Source organism: Anguilla anguilla, chromosome 5 (genome assembly GCF_013347855.1).
Source record: "Anguilla anguilla isolate fAngAng1 chromosome 5, fAngAng1.pri, whole genome shotgun sequence".
In the NCBI taxonomy this organism is placed as follows: domain Eukaryota; kingdom Metazoa; phylum Chordata; class Actinopteri; order Anguilliformes; family Anguillidae; genus Anguilla; species Anguilla anguilla.
The window spans coordinates 4,579,430-4,601,618 of NC_049205.1; the positions used below are offsets into that span (position 1 = coordinate 4,579,430).

The window sequence follows — 22,189 nt, forward strand, 5'->3', positions numbered from 1 at the left end:
CAAGTTCAACTACCAACGACAGTTTTGCTTGACAACGGTAAAATATGCCCAAACGGCTGCAGAAGAATATTTCAATTCCATGTGATTAAATCGATAAAAATCAATAAATACAAAAGTAACCATATATAGTCATTGTTGGCAACCCGTTGTATATAAGTGGAATAAACCCCTCCGGGCTGTCCCGGTTATTAGAAAATAATGTAGGCTACTTCGGTGGTAGTATGGTGTTACAGAAGAAATCATATGACAGATGGACCGAGGACAACGTCGCTTTTCCATACGTCAGTGGGCTAATTTGCCTAATCTTCGCGGGACTTTAGACCCCGGTGGAAACGCAGACAGCCATTGGCTGAAGGAACCTTTTAGTTCCTGGTAAAGCAGTTCCTGGGACTGAAAGTTCCGGGTAATTTTGGTGGAAACGCGGCTATTCATAAAAGTCGAGGGGTCAGCAAGTAAAAAATCCTGCTGTGTGTTTCTTCCCACCCATGAACTCAACCAGCTGATTTCACTAATTAGTTCTACCTCCTGGCTGAAGAACTGTGCTAATTAGCAACTTCAGGTGATTGAAACAAAATACAGGGGGGATTTTCTACCTCTGCTGTGATTTTCTTCAGTAAAATGTAAGTCCAGAATAAACTGCAATGCTTACACACAGTAAAAATCAACAGCTAAACAGAATCACACTTATTTAAAAATCAGTTAAGCAATTTAGTCATTTCGAAATGGGTTGTCAAGACATCTGATCGTCAATGAAGCAATTTAGTTCCAGCTGAGAAGGCATCGCCATGACGTGACTGAAGCAGTGAAGTTCCATTGATGAAGGTATGACTAAGTGGCTAATTAGCACTTAGTCATATGTATTTAAATAGGGTGCCTTTACAGCCACAGGATATGTAACAAGCTGGCCAGCTAGCGCACAGCGCCAATTTGCTACTACTGCTGCTGTTAGTGAATCAATGACATGCCAGTTCATCACAGCTAGAGCTAGCATTCTTATGCTAATACGATTTACATTGTTAAGCAGCCAGACTACTGGCTCCCGCTCAGCTGTAACAGTGGGTGTTCTACAGTGAGATGGTGGACCCTGTACCCAGTAAACGTGTCCCTCCCTGATTGGGGTAGCTACAGTTTTAAGACTGAGATACGTTCTTCATCGGGGTTTGCAATGTTGCCATCATTTCTAAGCTCTTATTGTAGATGGGGTGTCCCACATTGGGAGTGGCCTGCCTCAGACTTCACTACAACTTCACCAGAGCTTCTGGCAATTAAAAAAAGAAAATAGAGTAACTTTCTTTAAATTGTAGTGCTGCCAAATTATAAACATAGTGTACATATGCATAATCCCAATGCTGGGTGGTGCATTCACTGGTAAAAATACTCTAACTCCATTAATAAGAAAGAGTGCACCTGGACACCATTTCAACGTCTGAGCCATCGTTCCTCACTGGGCTTGAAGCCATAGTTACTCAACTACCATCTTTTATAGTTCAGAATAGAAGCGTCAGTCTTTGAGGATGTTTGTAGTGTTAAAGTACCGTATGTACATACATTAGATAATGCAGACTATGAGTTTTTGTGCCATCATCAAAGCATTGATGTCCTCGACTGTGTCCATGGCTTTGACTGTACCCCGATCTTGTTTTATTGAAGTCCTCTTCTTCTTCTTCTCTACATTCTTTTCTTTTTCCCTTTTTTCTTTATTTCCAGCAGACAGTTAACAGCCTCTGTGAAATCATCCATTCAGGAAGAAACAAGAATAATTAAGCTTTTTTTATGGGGGTGAAACTTATGCTAATTATGAGGTTTTCCTTTATCTTTTTTTTTCTATAATAAAAGGGATTAGCCCAAGCCTGGGCAACTCGGGGACCAATTTATGGGGGATCCAGGAGAAGCAAGACCCTGGTGGTTAATTACCATTAATTAACATAGTTTGCATCTCCCCCCTCTTAGAATACCCCAAAGGCCTGCTATTGTCAATATTTGTCCCATATACATGTGGACTAGCCCAGTCACTGTCCTCCAGCATAATGCCACTAATGATGAGCATTAATACTGTAATTCACAGAGGGGCAGGAGGACGAGGAATTGGCCGCATTTCGCTACTTTCATGGGTGAATTTATTTATTTTTAAGCAGCCTGCACAGGAAGTCTTTGTGTACGTACGCGCTGTCCGATGGGCACTTTCGCTCTCTCTGTGTGATGTGCTGAAATGCTTCAGTTCCCTTACGGGTGAATCAGGTTACCTGTGTTCTGCCGCTGAGAGCAGACAGTATGATGTGAGCTCTCTTCATATCCCTGCTGTGTAATCGAATCCGCTCTGTAGGACTGCAGGGGGGCCACTAATCTATAGTCTTCCAGGTCTCATTAAAGAGGTCTCTTCTGCGGCTGACTTTGATCTGCAGTTCTGAATGGAAACCCCCCCACCCCCACATTATAATGCATGAGGAACACAGGCACCATTTTTATTCAGCTACCCCAGTGTCATTGTTCTGTGTATTACAATTCAGTACAATTGTGTATTATTGTATTACTGTATTAGATTTTATTTGATTTTGTGTTTTGTGTCATTTGCACACATTAATATTTATTTATTCCCTTCGGCATATCCTTAACTGAGAGAAGTATTTGGCCAAGTCCCATCAAATTCAGTCGAATACTTTCCAAAAACCCAATCATTAATGCATGTCAAAAGTCTAACAATAGCAAACATAGCAACAACAACAAAAAATTTCGTCTTACTATTGATTGTGAACAATGTGTTTACTGCTCATTGCCAAGAAACGCCAAGGGTGTTTGACAGATGGAAATATTCATATTTTGGTCTGGAGATCAGAGATGATCTGAGTGTTTGAAATCTCCCCTGAATGTGCAACCTCCAGTATTTAAGATGTTGATGCAATTAAAGACTTTGTCCACTAGGGAGCAGCAGAGATTTAGAGAATCTATGAGCTTTGGCTTGGCTAATTTCATGCACACTTCAGAGAGAGCGGGAGGTTATCATCCTTGATAGAGCTCGGTTAATCACAAAAGAACCATCACATTGCCAACAGTATTTTCACCACAGTTTCTGAAATGCGCATACTATGCATGTCGATCTTGCAAGGCAAACTAACTTGCAAAGGGTACAAAATTCAGAGAGTAAAACTAAAATTCAAATGGCCTGCTGGGGTTACCATTTGAGAAACATACACCTTTCCTGACAGATTGCCGCTACCTCTCTCCTGTAGACTTGTGTGGGCTGGACAGTGGGAAATAGTCGCTAGTGTCCCATGTAGTGCTATGTGATCTGCAGATAGTGTGTACTGTCTCCTGAACGTGCGTTGCAGAACTGCCCATTATTCAGCTGCTATGTCCTTGGGTGGCCTACAGGTGGCACTGCAGTCACACAAGAGGCACATTTTGGGGCATTTTCAAATTAAATAGAAAAACACACTGTTGACCTGTAGTAGCTTTAATCTATTATTTCGGGTGTAATCTAGGAGCGGCCAAACCTGGTCATGGGGAGCCGCAGAACCAATTGCAGTGTGCTTAGCTGGAGTTTAAACCTCTAGACCAGTAGTTCTCAAGCTCGGTCCTTGGGGAGCCGAAGACATGATCGAAAGAAAATACACGTGGCTTGATACTAAAACACTTTTTCCTTCTGAATTGCAGCTACTTCATAAAAAATGACCACTTTAGTTGTAGTAACAACGTGCTTATCGCATATATCATAACAGTACACACAAGTTTAACATATTTTAAACATAGCTTATCTCAAACGCGTAATTAATCGCACACACATTAACACTAATTTAGCATCATGCCACTGCGATCACCCCGGTGCGTATTTTCATTTACAATGATTAATAACAGACATTCGAAAGCGAGTAAACTGCGCGCGCATTGCTGCGTTCCCTGTCCCTGGTGCTGAAATGTAGCGAAGGGCTCGCGCAATGTTCCCACAGTCGAAATGCCCTCATTAGAATTACTTCAGTAACGCAGCAATGTGCTTTCCCGTTGTGGGATGTCCCGGGACATAAACATAAATGTGTCAGTGTAAACCAAGTTAACGGTTTAACCATGTCAGAGGTTTATCGTTTGAGATTCGACTTGCTATTTTCAACAATATGTCTCTACAATGTGTTTTTGTACCAACGTGGGAATTACAGCTTTTTCACAGAAGTGCAGTCTATTGTGCTTATTTAAGTTTCTTCACGTTCTGCCGCAGTGCCACCCCTGGCAAAAAAAACAAATATTTTTTATACGCCATGCTGCAGATATATATATTTTTAATCCGAAGTATGCCTTGGCGACCTGTTCAACCGTGAGGCGAACAGCGCAGAGAAGCGTGAAATCTGCCTCCGTTGTACCTTTAAGAGGCTGGTTACGTGTGTAGCAAGCCTACGTCACTGTCGTGTCGACATTATGGATGATATTGAATATCTCTATCGCAGCATTAGACAGCCCGCGCGCCTGGTGATCCCCGGGATTAAACAGGGGCGGAAAGGGTTTGCCTAGGCAGCCGTACACCTCTGCGATAGAAATAGCAATAGAAATAATCACTAATATACAAATACCATCTCTAGAATAAACAGGTTCAGCAGAAACCATGTCTGTCGCAGGATTTAAGAAGCAATTCCACAAAGCCACTCAGGTAAGAACTCGCAAATAAGATTTACGATTCCTTTTTTTTTGCGTGCGTTATTTGGTTTCCTTGAGGATCAAGCTAATTAAATTGACAGTATTGGCAGTGGATTTCAAAATATTGGTTGTGTCAGACAAGCAGCTATTTTATGGTTTTCTTTGTAAATACTCTGCTAAGAAAATTCAGGCAAAATTCTCCTTTAAAAATGGACGCTCCGTTTGTTTTCATCTCTGCATTGACCTCTGAATGGTAGATTTGTCCGTGTAATTTTCTCGGCGTGAAATGTGGAACCCACACCATTCCTGCACGCGTATTCCTTCATAATATATATCTGTTTCTGTTCTTCTTATGCGCGAAAGTGTGTTTCGAGGGAATTATGTCCCCAGTAATTTGGCATTTTTCATGAAACACAGAGGACATTTTTAAATCGTTATTTCATCGGTCGACGTCAAGGTGGCCAAAACGGATGGAATTCATACATGCTGAGGACAAGCTAACCTTCATATGACATTCATTAGCCGTGCCCTGTTCTTAGAAGTCAACCAAAGCCTATTTTCTTACCGCCGTTCGCGCGCGTGCTTTATGGTTACGTGAGTGGGTGGTTGAAGCGCTTGCTACATAGGGGAGTTATGCAACACGGTTGAGCATCATCCTGGAAATCCCGTTTGCCCCACGGCTTTTCCCAGAGTGACCTCACAATTCTATGCGCTGCCCGGGCCTATATCTGATTTAGGAGCTGTGCCGCAGAACAGAATACAAATCAATCAAGATAAACGTATTTATATCGCTACTCTTATGGTAGTGCTTCACCTGCTTTTGACTATCTGGAATAACCTGCATTTTGCGCTTTTATATTTTCATCACGGGTGATAATGAAAGTGGTACGTCAAAACACACGCTGGCTATTATCAGTGGTTTACAGTAAGATAATTGTTTTTTTAAAAAAAAAAAAACAACAACTCCAGTTTCCCTGTAATGTTGAGTGTTTCTTTCAGTGATGTTAGTATAAAATGCCAGCATTCGTCTAAGAACCAGCCTCATTTAGGACGAGGCCAAAGATGAAAACACTCATCAGTGAAATGACAGAAGCGACCAGCCATTGTCAGATGCCTCAAAAGGGTCCCCATTCTTATCCAGAAAGGTCCAGTGTGGGTGCACACACCTGATTCTACTAATCAAGGTGCTTAGCAACGACTCTAGTGGGTGATTAGTAGAATCAGGTGTGTGCATCCACACTGTCCCTTTCTGGATAAGACTGAAAAAGGCCTGTTTCCACAGGGAGTGTACAATGAGATACCTGAATGAAGCTGTTACACACCTGTATATTCGTGTGCACACCTGTAGCTGTTTGAAGTACTTCTGTGAGATCTAAGTACTGCAAATGCCTACCATGAGGTCTAAAGGCATTGGCCAATCACAGTGGCATACCCATGCCAGCCAGAATCAGAAGATCCACTGTTTCATGGTTGTAAGGAAAGACATTTTAGTTCAGTGGTTCTAAAACTCATCTGACAACCCTCTTAATGAGCAAATGACTGGGTATGTATTGCAATTTAGCACGACGCACTCATATGTGGAATTAAAAATAAACAATCTGTCAGAATAACTGCATGTACAAGTGTAGCTCAGTCACTGCGTTTATTTTTACTGTGTTGAATGTTAGCTGGCAGTGCATTGTGCTCAGAAAGTACTGTGTCACCCAGCAAGTCGCCAGAAGCCTTCCCATGATCCACCAGTGTGTCCTGGCCTGCAGTTTGACCTCCACCGCTTTAGTTTCCTCCCGAATAACATCAACAAGCACCATGGTGGGGGAAAAAAAAAAAAAAATCCAATAGAGTGTGTGTGTGTGTGCGCGCTCAGGGTCATTATAAGAGTTAAACTGGGTCCGGTTTTATTGAAGTGTGCAGAAGTGATGCTGCACAGCTGTGGCTGCCCAGCAACCCGCTCGCATCTGCAGTGCTTTATTTGTTGTGTACCATCATCTGCATGCGCATGTCGTCCAGCGGCGCTGCTGCCTGCAGTGCGTGTATCTGAAGGACAGTGTTCCCCCTACCCGCCGCCCGCCATTCCATGCTTCCTCTCACTGCAGGAATGTGCTTACCTTACCTGCCCCTTACACTGCAGTGGCTTTCCCTCTCTCTCTCTCTCTCTCTCTCTCTCCCTCTCTCTTTCTCTCTCTCTCTCTCCCTCCTTCTCTCTCTCTAACCCTCCACCCCTCCCTTATTTGTTTCTCTTTCCCCCTCCTCCTCCCTTTTTCCTCTCTCTCAGTCTCCCTCTGGTTTTTTTCTCTTGCCCTCTCTCTTCTGAATGCATACAGACTTAGTGACAGAAGGATCGCTCTCTTTCTCTTTCTCTCTCTCTCTCACTGTCTTTCTCTTCTGAATGCATGCATACTCAGTGACAGAATGATCACTCTCTCTCTCTCTCTGTTGCTCTCTCTCTCTCTCTTCTGAATGCATGCAGACTTAGTGACAGAAGGATCTCTCACTCTCTCTCTCTCTCTCTCTCTCACCCCCCCTCCCTCCCTCCCTCTCTCCACACGGCTCTAAATCTGTCACGAATCACGACTGTAATCACAGCTCTGAGGCCCTGTGTTTGGCCCCAGAAGCCCCTAATCTCCCGCTGACTCACTGGTCCTCCAGCCCTGCGAGCATCTGCAGCCCCCAGTGTCCCAGCGTCCCAGTGTCAGGAGGAAAGTCATTCCTCTGCTCAGGGCTACACATCCAGCCAAATTTAAACGTACTTTCACCTTTCTGTTTTAAGATTTTGTCTTTGGCGTTTTTTTTTATTTTTCTGTTGCCCAGAATGCACCAATGGCTGGAGATCAGTTTCGAAAGCGGTGGGTTTTTTAAAGTTTTTTTTTTTGTCACCTGCCTGTAGCCGTGGTTACGTGTCAGAAGTTAGCCCCTGTCAGGGTCTCGTTACACGTCGCTCAGTACACGTTGTGTGTCGGCGCTGAGCTCCGTGGGAGAACGAGGCCCGCATGTCTTATTCGGCCGAGCGAAATGAAGCCTCCATCAACACGCCCCCGTCGGCCCGTATGGTTCCCTCGTAAGGCCAAAGGGCACCTTGCTGTGCGCAGTGAATCATTAAATGCCTGTTGTTGTGAGGAGTGCAGGGCATGAAGGGCATCGTCCCCTCCCCAGGCATGCAACTGGGGCAGTAAATTATGTCTGACTTTATCTGGGTAGTAATAACCATCCCTGCAATTCACCTTCACAGGGTGACTGTGTGTGTGTGTGTGTGGGGGGGGGATAGCATGCAAACACACCCATTGGCTCTAACTAATTTTAATTTTCCTAAAAAATTGGGAAAATTCTACCTGCTACCTGGAAGAAAGTGTCTAAGTATTACATTTTTTTTTACATAATGCAAAACATGTTACAGTGAGGTATTTATTATATTTTTATTGAATGTCCCTTGTACTGTAGATATCAGCAGAGTGTAATTTATGCTATTGAGATTAAGACCAGAGGCTCATGTGCCTCACAGGGGACACATAAGAATTTCAGGGACTAAGGAGGATATAACTGATTATATGTATACAACACAGTATAAAAAGCACTATAAAAAACAGTGTTTGTTGGAAAGCACAGGCAGTTAAATAAGTTAATATGCAAACGTGTCACGTGGAGAACAGGCATAACAGACAGATAACAGTAGAGATGTACAGGGGGGTGACAGTAAAGGGGGGGGGGTGGTCTGGTCACTGTTGTGAAATCATAATCCTATTTAGAGATTGGGACACACACCTGATGGATCTCCCCACAGTGATTTAGATCAGATTTACCTGTATTGACTGGTACTAGAAACATAATAGATTAATGTTTTACGGGCATGTATGACATGTGGATTATAGATTAATCTGTCATTGATTGGTATTTGAAGTAGATTTAGATTAATCTCTCATTGGGTGATATTAGATGCCTGATACAGCCAGCCTCTGGCAGTACTGCTTGCTCTGATTCCCTCTCTGGGCACAATTACAAATTAAAGCAAATTACACTTGGTCTTGTCCGAACGTCAGACCGGGTGTTTATGTGGTGAAGTCTTAACTGCCTGCAGCTGTGTCCTCCCATGAATCAGAAAGATGTTAGAGTAACCCTATCAGCAGGGAATCAGCTCTGTAATACTGCGGTATATAAGAGTGTGTGATACATGGGGATTGTAGTATTAAGGCTTGCATAATATATGAGGACTACAGTACATTATGAAATTGTGTCTAAGATAAGGGATGTGAAATTGGGTCTAAGAGCTGCAATTCGGACCCCGCGTTTCAAATCATGCTCAGAATACTACGAATATATTCTCTGTAATTCCAGATTTCTCGAAAACGTGTTAGATGTAGGTCAGACTACATTTCTGATGTTCTGCTATGGGTCATAATCAAAAGATTATTTTACATCAGTGAAATAGTGCACCTCTTTTGGGCAGCACCTACAATTCGGGGTGGTAGTGTAGTATAATGGGCAAGGAACTGGTCTTGTAACCTAAGGGTCACAGGTTTGATTCTAAGGTTGGACATTTCCATTGTACCCTTGAGCAAGGTACTTAACCTTCAATAAATATCCAGCTGTATAAATGGATGCAATGTAAATCCTACGTAAAAAGTAGTGGAAGTCGCTCTGGATCAGAGTGTCTGCTAAATGCCTGTAATGTAATGTAATTTTAGAGGTGTGTGTGACAGAGACGGCTATTTTAGGATTGACGCAAGCTGAAGAGAAGGTGCCCGGCTCCTTTAAGAGCCCGATCCGGGTAACTGAGCGGATATTATGGCTCCTGGACCAACCTCAGCTCTTTGTAGGAGAACAGAGAGTTCTCTCCTCTCTCCAAAGCTGAGGCACTGTCCCGCGTTCACGCTGCATGACCGCGACCCGCGAAGAGAGAGAGAGAGCGGATGAACACAGACAGGGTTAAGACCGGCGGCTATTTAATTAGACTGTGGGGAGGGGGGGGGGGGGGGATGGAATGTTCCGGAATGTTTCCAGTGCAGGTGTCTGACAGGTGGGACGTGGCTGAGGTGGAGCGCCTTGAATGGTAAATGGACTGCATTTATATAGCGCTTTTATCCAAAGCGCTTTACAATTGATGCCTCTCATTCACCCATTCACTCACACGCCGACGGTGAAAGGCTGCCATGCAAGGTACCAATCAGCTCGTTGGGAGCAATTAGGGGTTAGGTGTCTTGCTCAGGGACACTTCGACACACCCAGGGCGGGGGATCGAACCGACAACCCTCCGACTGCCAGACAACCGCTCTTACCTCCTGAGCTATGTCGCCCCTATGTTGACTGAAAGCTTGTTCACAGCTGACGCATCCAGTGCCGGTCCTTTTGCAGTCCAGGCACAGAGAAGGCAGTCACGTTCCCTCTCCGGGTGATTTAGTGCCCGGTCAATAGATCTGACCTTTACTGTCAGTCGGAACTACAGTTCTGTTCTGAGCAGGGGGGCGCGGTCTGCACCATTACAGCCAGAGGTGGAAAAATCCAGGTTCAGAAAGTAAAAGTCCTTCCCTGTGTTTTGTTCCAACCACCTGGATTTGCTGATTAGCACAAGTCGTCAGCCAGGTGGTGGAAATAATTAGTAGAATCAGCTGGCTGAGTTCGTGGATGTAAGAAATACATGGCAGGACTTTCACTTTCTGACCCCTGGACTTTCCACCTCTGATTACAGCCAAATTTCTTTGAGGGCCCCCGTCAGTCAGTGGCCTTGGAGTTGTCCTAAGATAATCTTCCAGTATCTTGACAGGAAGATATATAGGCTCAGCGACCTTTATTATCCATATCTGCAGTCTGTGTTATTTTAGGGTCTGGATTTTTATGATCAGAGATGTTATGTTCACCGTTGTACTGAGGTGCTAAGTGAGGCCGCTTCAAACAAAATGTAATTTAAAATTTGAATTCATTTTAAAATTGAAGAATTTCATGTTATGAACTTAAGACCAGTTAGTCAATAAAAACGTTTTAAATGGAGAAAATGTGACTTGATTGTTGGGCCCAGTACGTGTGGCCAGAATGGGTGGCACGGTGGTGTGGTGGGTAGCACCGTTGCCCCGCAAAAAGGTTTCGGGTTCTCGTCCCGACTGACCGGACCCTCTCTGCGTGGAGCTTGCATGTTCTCCCCGTGTTTCGGCTGGGTTTCCTCCGGGTACTCCGGTTTCCTCCCACACCGAATGGGTTAGGTATACTCCTGCCAATGCCCTTGGCTGAGATACTGGCGCCCAAGAACTGGAGTTACCGCACTGTGGCTGCCCACTGCTCCTAAGTCACTAGGATGGGTCAAATGCGGAGGACAGATTACCCCCACAGGGTTCGATAAAGAGTATCTTATCTTACCCACCGCCCCGTGTGCAGCTTCAGTAAGCTTCTGGGATCCTGCGGGGGGAACACTGTGCCGGTCTTCCACGTCGTCAGTCAATAACCTCGCATTTGTTTGATGGAGGGGATTCATGCGCTGCCATTATCTCATTCCCTACTGGAACTGTACGCTTCCCGGTGATGGATTGATTCGGTGCAGCGTGGTTCTCGCAGCGCGTGTGTCCATGAGCAGGCCCTGATCCCTGCCGATGAATGCTTTTCCCCCGCAGGGCAGCGGAGGCCATTTTAATCTCTTTTGGCCGTTGCATTGATTAGATCTGGAGGCAAAGTCATTCCCGGGCTTACCCAGGCCTTATTTTAAGATCGTTTAAAAATGACTAATGCTTTTCATCAGCGCGGTAAAAGCAGACAAGGCTGGCTGCTGTGTGTGTACGGGTTTGGATGTACCCCTGTTGGAACAGTTTTAAATATCTGAATATATTTTTTAAATCTACTCTTAGATCTAAGCCAAGGAACTATGCGTGTGCCACAACAATCTGGTTTTTGGGCAGGTCTTGTGTTATGAGCAAGCTGGATAATACAAGGTGGTGTAATCTTTGGAGTGTTATGAAACAGGGATTTATACACACCGTGCTTTGGGTGTTTGTTACAATCTGCAGGTGGCTAAAAAAACTCTTTTTCTGGTGAAATTTGTTTTTGAAATGTTTACATTTAGGCATTTACCAGGGACTGTAATCTTGAGCTGCTTACACAGATTATACTGTTGAAAGAGAGTTTTATTGTATTGGGAAGAAAGGAACAGGAGCTTCTCTGTAGAGGACATGAGCATCAGTGCGAATGATCATAGCCATGACCACTGGAGCCCTTCAGGCAACAAAACACCATCTGTCTACCTCGCAGTCGTTGATCGTGCAGCGATACTTCTACACTGGGCATGTGCCTACGTGTGTCTAAGAGGCTCCTCCCCCTGAGTCTGTGCTGATTGGCCGGTGGTTGCGATGATGTCACATTGTCTCCGCCCCCTGGAGTATTGTGGTTGTAGGGGAACAGGGACACATCGCACCACTGTGACTCCTCCCCCCCATTATGCAATAGACGCCCGAACCTGCCAATCAGACGCGGCCTGCAGCAGGGGTCGTGACTCAGTGCTGCGTGTCCTCCCTCCCTCCCTCCCTCTTTCTCTCCTTCTCTGTGACTTTCTCCATCACTCTCCCTTCATCTTTTGTCTTTAGATTGAGGGGCTGCATTATCTCTGTCCCCGTCTGGTGTCCCTTCCTACCAGAGGAGCACAGCTTTACACATTTGTCCATCGGTTTGGAAACATAAAGTCAAACTTGCACAATAAGGGATCATTTACCTTCATATCAAGTCTTCTCAGCGGAGACTGATTCTGAGTATGATATATTTCACCTGATTCACTGAGTGGAAACTTTCAGTGCTGTTGCTTGGCTGTGTGGGGTTCATTCTTCATGTACATTAGCTCTCTCTCGTACTACTTATGTAACCAGCAACTGTCAATCAATCAGTATATATTGTGTGCTTGGAAATAGAATGGAATTTCAAATTCAATTTTCCAGTATTCGGAATATGGTGTAAACCCAGTTGGTGTTATGCTTAATAGCAGTGAATATTTGGATGTCGTTTAAAAGGAATGGAATAGAATAAGATGCACTTTTATTCGCATTTCTGATGATTTGTAATAGTGGGGAACAGATGTTTTTTTGCCGTGTTATGTTAGCGGTGTTTACCGCTGACCCTGGCAGTCAGGTGCCCAAGCTGAAGTGTTGGGGGCTGGCGCTGTGAGCGCTACTGGTTTTGGGACGGTGTGACGTCCGCGCCACCCTTTTTTTCCGAGGCCTTCCGGAAGGATGAGGAGAGTGGGAGGAGCGGAAGAGACGTCAGGCCATCTCCTGCGGGGGCCGTTTCTGTTTGTAGCCGCTAATCGCGCGACCGCTAATCCCCCGGAGACTCGCGGCTAACGGGGATATTTTAAGCCTGCCGGGGGAGGGGGGCGGGGGATTAGGCCGGTGGGATGGTCCTGGGAGGATCAGACGGTACCGCGCCTCTCCACCCAAAACGCCTGCTGCTCACATTGGGCACCGTGTGACTGCGGGAGAGGGACATCTCGGCCCGGCGAGACCCCTGACACTACCCTGCCGCCCAAGCTGTGCCCCCCCCCTCCCCCCCCCCGTGCCCTGCCCTGTGCTCCACCACCCAACCCTGTCTGTCTGATCCTCCACAGGGAGATCTTCCTCCCCATACACACTCTTTTTTTTCGTGATCAACTCTTTTTTATTCAAAAACAGAAAATTAAACATGATCATGTAATTACAAAGTCATTTCTTTATCCCCACTCCCTACACATAGTAACCCCCCCCCCCCCCCCCCATCTCACTCCCCCACGATGACGCCCCTCCCCCACCTGTTCACCCACCCATCAGGCTAAGGGTAACAGCCGCTGCATGCCATTCCCCAAAAACACACTCAAAGCTTTTAGCTTGTAACGTTTCTGCATCGGCAGAGTTCCTTATCTGTGTGTATCTGCAACCTACATTCTCAGAAATTAAGGTACAGTGGAGGTACATTTGTCTTTCGGAAGCAAATTTCAGTTCAATTTTATGTACATATGCGGTGCCACCCTAGTGAAAAGCATTTGTACGTTTATAGCCTCTTTTTCATGCATTTTTTCCCGAGAGTTTATAAATGTGTGTGCTATCTCTGTAAAACCCATTTATCCTAACATGCTTTTACTTAAAAGCAGACGCATCGATGTGTCCTCCTTGGGGCTATAAATACATGTGCAGCGCAAATAATAGAAAGGGCAGAAGCTTCCACTGACCAGGCAAGACGCGGTTTAACCTCCTTAAGTGCATTAACCAGGGAGAAACAAAACGACTGCACTGGAATCACGTCTCCGTCAGACAGGAGGCCAATCTACCTGTGCTAAGAACAGCATCTTAGTAACTAAGATGGGCCAATCTACCTGTGCTAAGAACAGCATCTTAGTAAATAAGATGGGCCAATCTATCTGTTCCAAGAGCAGCATTTTAATAAATAAGATGGGCTCCCATGTGACTCAGGCACTGATGGTGCTAGGCCTGGCCCGTCCACAGAGGTGCCAGACAGGCGTCCTCATCCCAGCAGGGCTCAAAGGTCAGGGGTCAGGGGTCATGGTGGATCAGGTTGGCTATGTGTTAGCTGCACTGGCCAGAGCTGGAATTTGCCAGCTGTCTTCGTTGAAACATTCTCCTCAATGCAGAGGTAATGTGTGTGTGTGTGGTTTTTGGAGCCAAAATGGCGGCTGGTTCCCAGCCAAGTACATCCCGTTCTGTGGGTCCGGGTGGCACAGCAATGAATCAAGGGGCATGATTAATGATTCCGAAGGAAAAGTATGGGGGGAAGAAACCGGCAAAAAAATAAAAGGAAATGTTCTGTGTCTGTAAGGCAAGCCATTCTCTTCTCAATATTTTCGCCATAGCGTACTGTATATATAAACCTGCTGGTGTGTGTTTTTATTGTATACACCTGTGTGATGTACACCTGGACGATACCTGCGCCTGTTTTTTCTCTTTGCAGAAAGTGAGTGAGAAGGTGGGTGGAGCTGAGGGAACGAAGCTGGATGAGGAGTTCATAGACATGGAAAAGGCAAATATCCCATTTTAATATGGCACCCCATTGCAACGGCATGCATGAAACACCACATCTCCCAATGGCCCTTATAGTACTCCATTACAAAACACCAGTATGTACCAGACATCAGTGATTCCTTCAGAAGCTCTTTCTTCTTAACTCAAACCGTTTTATTAAAGATTTTCTGAGGGAACGGCAAATAAACTACTGTATATATTTTAATATTTACTCACTTAAGAACTGCTTTATGTCCTGGTATTTCCCCACTTAATAATGTCTGTAAATCCTGGTATTTCCCCTTTATATCCTGATAATTTAAAACCATCTTTGTGTATGTTCTTCTCAGTCTCTTCCTCTCTTTTATTTTTTTGGTTGTAGAAAGTAGACACCACCAGCAGGGCAATCTTAGACATTATGACCAAGACAACAGAGTACCTGCAGCCTAATCCAGGTGAGCGGTCCCGAACAGCCCACCTTCGGCTCCTGGGGGGAGGAGTTAGCTCATCATATGTGGGCGTGGCTTTAAATGTCTCATGCCACTCTCAGGATTTCCTTTCACGCTAATGGTAAAATATGGGATAATTTTCTATATGGATAAAATGCAAATGCAATTCTGTGTGATACAAGAGAAATATTGGACTATTCATGTCTGTGCTGGAGTGTCAGCCTATTGCTACTGCACATAAATATTTGCATTTAATGGTTTTGCAAAATGAATATTAGTCTGTGTCCTCTTGATAACACTGCCACCTCATTGGTTGAGGCTTTGACCAGGGAGGCTGTGAATGATGGGGGGTGGGGGGATGTGTGGGGGGGGGGGGGGGGGGGTGTGTGCAGGAGCTCAAGCCCAGCCCATAGGCAAGCTCGCCTACCTCTCTCTGTAAGCCAGCGATTTGGGTGTCTTGTTTCCCCGGCAGCGACCCGGGCGAAGATGAGCATGATGAACTCCATGTCGAAGATCCGGGGGCAGGACAAGGGCCCGGGGTACACGCAGGCCGAGACCCTGCTGGGGGAGACCATGCAGAAATACGGCCGGGAGCTGGGAGAGGAGTCCAATTTCGGTAAAAAACCCAAAACCCAGACCCCCCCCCCCCCCCCCTCCCCCGCGTGACTCCACGCGCCCAGTCAGGGGTGCGGCACGACATTCTGGGCCCTGTGCGTACGCAGTCTCTGTGGGCCCCTTTAAAACTATAGACCAAAAGCAGACTTTTTGGTCCAGGTTAAAAACAAAGTCTTATGTGAATTGTATGGGTCAAAGGTCAAGAGATTCAAAAACATCAAAATGGCATCCAATCAGTAGGACACACAGACAGAAGGACACATTTCAAGCTTAGAAATGTGTTTATTTAGATACGTTATCAGTGTACGCACGGTAGTATTAAAATGTAGATTTCTGTGCTTTGCGGTAGTTATATCGCATTCGGTCATGTGACACGCCTGTGTTCGTGCGTCTCAGGCATTGCTCTGATCGACGCCGGGGAGGCCATGCGCGAGCTAGGAGAGGTGAAGGACGCTCTGGACATGGAGGTGAAGCAGAACTTCATAGATCCGCTTCAGATCCTGCACGACAAAGACCTCAAGGAGATCCAGGTACTGGGACCGTGTATCACACACCCGATTCTGTATTTATACATCATACATGCACAAAAATGCATAATAACAGTTATGTATTATGTGTGGTAATATACATATTATTAAATAAAATAATAACATTATGGCCTCTGTTTTGCCAGAGAAAACAAGGAGATAGGATATGTACCTTGGAAGCATATCAATGAAGCATTAGCAGGAGTATTATCAGTGGTGTTATCTGTCAGACCTACGCTTGTATGTGCTTTTCGGTTGGTATGCTTTAAGCAGTCCTCTGGCAGCAGTTACTGTTGTCGATCTGTCAGTCTGTCTCCTCTGTACATGCGTCTGTCTCAGGCCTACTGAGACCAGCAGTTTCCACATCTCTCCTTTATTTAGGAGAGAGAAATGTTTTGGGTTTAGTGTCGGTCGCTCAGCCCTGCGGCTTTCGGGGGCTAACGTCCGACGTCTGATCTTCCAGCACCACCTGAAAAAACTGGAGGGGCGGCGCTTGGATTTCGACTACAAGAAGAAGAGGCAGGGCAAGGTGCAGGACGACGAGATCAAGCAAGCCCTGGACAAGTTCGACGATTCCAAGGAGGTCGCGGAACTGAGCATGTTCAACCTCCTGGAGAGTGATGTAAGGACTGACCAGCCTCTGTTTTTGCTGGGAAAAAAACAATCTTCTCCTGGCTAACCACCTGATGTAGACCGGCGCCTGTGTGTGAAATGTCAAGGTTGCCATTAAATGTTGTGTTGAGTGTTGTGTGTTGTGTCTGGTGTTAAGTGTTCCTTTTTTTTTTCTGATTATCAGTTGCGTTCCATTCTCTTCTGAAACCATGGCAACTGTTGTGCACCAGTTTCTCCTTGAATTGATTTGAAGGGCCTGACATCACCGGTCATTACAGACAAAACCTTGTCAGGCTGTTTCTCCAAGTAGTCTTTATTACGTGACGCCTTGTTGTTATTGGTAAATTTAGGGCTGTACCTTACAGAAAAATGTCTGAGAGCTCATCTCCCGCTTATTTTTAAAAAATCCAGAGCGGTTTGTTTACACGTTTACGTAACAGCCGTTCCTATGCAACCGCCGTGTTCCAGCAGATCGAGCAGGTGTGCCAGCTGGCCGCCCTGGCCAAGGCACAGCTGGAGTACCACAGGCAGGCGACGGACATCATGCAGCAGCTCTCCAGCAAAATGGAGGAGAGGTGAGGGGAGCGTCCCGGCAGGATGGGGGTACGGGGCGGGGGCGGGGGCGGGGGCGGGGGTGGGGGTGGGGGTGGGGGCAAATTGCAGCATTAAGAATTTCTTCGCCTGCGGTCGGGGAGTGACTTCGCGGCGACAAACAACACTAATGTTGTACACAGAGGGACGAATATATCTGCCCTGTTCATAAGCTAACTTAACGTAACGCAGCAATAATAATAATAATATGCGGCAGTGTAGTATAATGGGTAAGGAACTGGTCATAGGATCGATTCTCAGGTGGGACACTGCCGTTGTACCCTTGGGCAGGGTACTTAACCTGCATCGCTTCAGTATCTATCCAGCTGTATAAATGGATGCAATGTAAATGCTGTGTAAAATGCTGATAAATGCCTGTAATGTAATAATAATAATAATAATAATAATGCTAAAAGCCATTCACTCTTGTCTTGTAGGATAAGGGAGGCCTCCAACAAGCCCAGGAAGGAGTTCGCTCCGAAGCCCCGTACGTCTCTGGACTTCACCCCCACCGAGAACCACAACGGGGGCGTGGCGCACACAGCCGCCGCCAGGAGGTCTCCAGGTACGGCCGAGCCCGATTCGCTGAGAGAGCGTCCCAACGCACGCATGAGGTCCCAGCCTCTGACCAGCTGGTCGCTCGCGGTTACACTGCGGCGTTCCCTAGTGATGTCACACATCGGTGTTTAGTGTGATGCAAATGTGAAATCACAAACAAATCCAACAGTGCAAACAGATGATCTGTAAAATCATTAACAGATTCAACAGTATAAATGCTGATTTGAGTGTTCTAATATCTGCTGCATAATAATAATGATAATAATAATTATTATTATCATTATTATTTTATCATGCAGTGAAATATATTTGGGAATATACATTTAAAATTATTATTTAATGTATTATTAATTCTCATAAAGTGGAGTAAGACAAAGGCTTAATGCTGACTGTTAGTTTTGAGTAAATCAAGCAGAATTTACAGTAAATATTGTTTTTAAAAAAAATACTACCCTCGCATTTCTATTACCGGTTCTATTTTCTGTTAGTCATCACATTTTCTGACTTTTCGCCTGTCGCCCTTGTTCCCCCGCCAGCCCCGATGGACCAGCCCTGTTGCCGGGCCCTGTACGACTTCGATCCCGAGAACGAGGGAGAGCTGGGCTTCAAGGAGGGCGACGTCATCACCCTGACCAATAAGATCGACGAAAACTGGTACGAGGGCATGCTTCACGGCCAATCGGGCTTCTTCCCCGTCAACTACGTGGATATCCTGGTGGCGCTGCCTCACTAGACTCTCCCGGCCACTGCTTCCACTGCTTCTATTGGTCTGCCCGTAGCCATGACGACGACCATGGATAACAAACGGCCACAGCATGACAGACTGCCTACCACCACCAATCAGAATATTATAAACATAAAACTGCTAAAAAAGATGCTAATGGAAAAAAAAAAAGATGTTTTATCTTCTTGCGTAAGAAGGTGAGAAAACTTGTGCGGTTTTTCCCCTGCTTCTCCCTGCTCTGAGTGTTAAATTGCTTGTGTCTTCAGTTATAAATGCAGGTGAACTTCGTAAACCTTTCTGTATGCTCAAAACAATTCCACTGTGTTGTTTTATCCTTATATCTTGCGTTTTTTTTTTGGGCTTTAGACCACGGTTAATGTAATCACAGGATTATCCTTTTCTTAGAAAATACACGAGGCATGACCAAAATTGGTAGTTTAAAGCAAATAAAACTTGTACGCTATCCTGAGTTTAAAAGAATAACATAAAAAATAAATAAAAAACACTAAAACTTTTGAAAAATGAAAAAGTACGACACCTAAAGCAAAATTGCTTGCCTCCATAAGATTTGAAGGTGGAAGTACCCATCATTGCTCTTTGTTAATTATCCTCACAATGTTTTATTTATTTTTTAAATGACATCACATTGACATTAAAATGGCACTGTGCCAGCACTGAAATACATAAAAGCATAAATATGGGACTGGGTCTGTTGTGAGGACAGCCATTCTGTCCCCTACTCTGGCTATATGACTACATAGTGAGATTGACATGTGTCAGGACAAATCAATGCAGTACAGATTTCATGGCAATACATAATCATATGTGTCTGTATTGCGTACATACATGTATGGGCCGGTCAGTGATAAATGATAATGAATATTAATATTTAAGCGAAGGAAACAGACGTAAAATATATTACTGTTTAAGTCATACTGAATAAAAGCATTACTGTGACAAAAACTATTTACTGTCTTTGAACATGCGGTGGAAATATTTGTGAAACTGATCTGTGTACTGTGCTATAATAATACAAATGTGTTTTTATTGAAGTGGCTGTAATCGCTGCAGTTAAGGATGCAATGGTTTTGTTGCACTAGATTATTTGTTGAGATATCTCTTCAATCCAATCCTATTTTTCAACAGAATAGCTGCCTACACTGTAGAATGGGACAAGATATAGCTAACGATGGACAAAAAATTACGGAATGAAAATAGGTCTACACTTATATTTTTCTTCGCAGATTACGACCCTGGGAAACTCCAGACCTCAAAATGTACCCTTAAACTTCTAATCATCCAGTGACTTTTTTTTGCATTACATAATTCATGCAAAAAAGGCCCATGCATTACTAATATTTTTACGGTAATATTTGTATCACGGCTGCTCAGTCCTGTTCCTGGAGATCTGCCATCCTGTAGGTCTTCATTTCAACCCTAATTTGGCACACCTGACTCTACTAATTAGCAGCACGATGAGAACTCAATCTGTTGAATGAGGTGTCCTTTGTTCGAAATGTAGTTAAAACCTACAGGACCGTAGATCTCCAGGAACAGGGTTGGGCAGCCCCATCTTATGTGATCGCTTTCAAATCAAAGGGATAGCCCAATCTCTTTGTTATAATGACAAACTTTGCAATGCAGTGCCACCATTGTAGAAAGACAGTTAAAGAGGGCTCTGGTGTGTGATGTTTATTTAAATTGCTATCTGTTTAATCAGGCAAAACACAGCAGACTGAGCTGTTTACAATGGCTGGCCACCCTGTAAACTACATACATCACTGACCACGTTTACAGGCCACACCCTTGAACATATTATTGCCAGTTGTAATCACTGACCTTGTCATTGACTAGGCCACTGACAATGTAACTGACCACATTACAGCCTGTGTCACTGACATTGTTACTAATTAGGGTACCGCCCACTAAAGAGGAGGGGCCTTTATCCAGAACACAGCATAAAGGCAGGGCCATACTTTTAACTTATTAATGTAGCATTCTGAATAGCCAGTTTTCTCATTATCGTTGTTAATTTATCCGTTTAGACGTCACTTTGGAACAGGACCAGTGGATTGGAATGACACTGTTAAATTTTTTTTTTTTTCTTTAAACAAAAAAAAGTGGAAGCACAACTTTTACTTTTAACAGTGTTTGTCGACAGAAATGATATAGCATGAGTGGGCAGCACATTGAGTTTAAAAGGCAACTTTTCCTTCAGTGTTTTGTCTCCTTTTAATTTTATAATTATTGAGAAATTATTGTATTTTTGCCCTCAGTGAGGACTGTACAGCATTTTGTGTGTTTTCGCCTCGAGTGTGTAGTTATGAATATATAAACAGACAATGAGAAAGGAGGAATTATGTGTTTCACACGATTGTCCTTGAATTGTTCCTTTTTCTTGTTTTTTTCCCCCCGTTGCTGCACCACATTACAAATATGTTTGATGTAATAATGTTATTTAATTAAATAAATACCAACAAACTTAAAAGCTAACCTCTTTCCACACGTGTGCTTGTATGTTGCATGTTCTGGTGTGATTAGAGATGGTATATATTGTGTAAGATACATTATGGTGTGTACGAGTTCTAATTTTGTATTGAAAAAGGGATGCTTTCTATTTTAAGTCAATGATAATGAATGTACTTTTTCTATAATGAGAAACATGGTCAATATTTGCTGTAATGGTGTACAGCTAATATCATGAGATGTACATTTGTTATGGTGAAAGAGATTATGTATATTTGGGGTGATAAATTAGACAATTTGTTTTTTGAGAGATTTCATTATGAATGATTTATGCTTTTTAATTTCAGGCTTCACTGTTCTCTGTGCACCTTCAAGCAGTGCTCCCCAAAAATTAAACTCCTTCCTTTAGAAATCCGTTTTCTGCAAATAAATTAATGCCTGTGAATTTTTAACACTTATTTTCCATGTACAGCTGAATAATATTCAATAATAATGCAATAAAAAAATGGGGTATACAACTCCGGTCCTGAAGGGACGGTTTATTTTTATGTTTATGCTTTGTTCCAAACGATTTCCCCACCTTCGTTTTCTAAACAGGCATAAATAACAATCGCTACCAGCATTAAGCAAGGCACGGGTATAAATCAGGGATAATAAAATATGGACAGGACACGCGTCATCACTTTTCTCATAGATCCCAGGAAGGAGCTTCACAGCGTGAGCTGGTTATAAGAAACCAACAGTGATTGGTGGATATTCACAGGCCACACTTTTGAAGCCCTTAAGACATGCAGGCGGTATGGCCAGAAGGTACCTACCAGTTACCACTGACGTTGTTCCCCTTTGTTACCAATGCGTGCTGTGATCGGTTGAGCTCCTCTCTGGTTGCTATGTGACAACAAATCTGTCCTATCCCAATTTCAATGTCTTGGCTATATATAAGTCCCTCATTACTTCTTGTAGGCCTGAGAGCACAAATTTATTACGACTCACATTTATATGAGAACATTCATTTATCACCCACTCTGGGTGTCCTGGTATTTCTTAGAGGACACACAGGAAGCGGTACTTGAGAGTACA

General features: G+C 44.2%; 1 protein-coding gene across 1 annotated transcript; it reads left to right on the forward strand.

The window, feature by feature from the left end:
• The first annotated feature begins 4,391 nt into the window (after positions 1–4,391).
• On the forward strand, positions 4,392–21,521 carry LOC118228137 (endophilin-A1-like). Its single transcript, XM_035419464.1, has 9 exons — positions 4,392–4,633; positions 14,518–14,586; positions 14,950–15,022; positions 15,489–15,632; positions 16,028–16,161; positions 16,622–16,780; positions 17,239–17,345; positions 17,799–17,926; positions 18,456–21,521. The coding sequence occupies exons 1-9, from the start codon at positions 4,589–4,591 to the stop codon at positions 18,650–18,652; spliced, it is 1,056 nt and encodes a 351-aa protein (XP_035275355.1). The 5' UTR covers positions 4,392–4,588; the 3' UTR covers positions 18,653–21,521.
• The last annotated feature ends 668 nt before the right edge of the window (positions 21,522–22,189 follow it).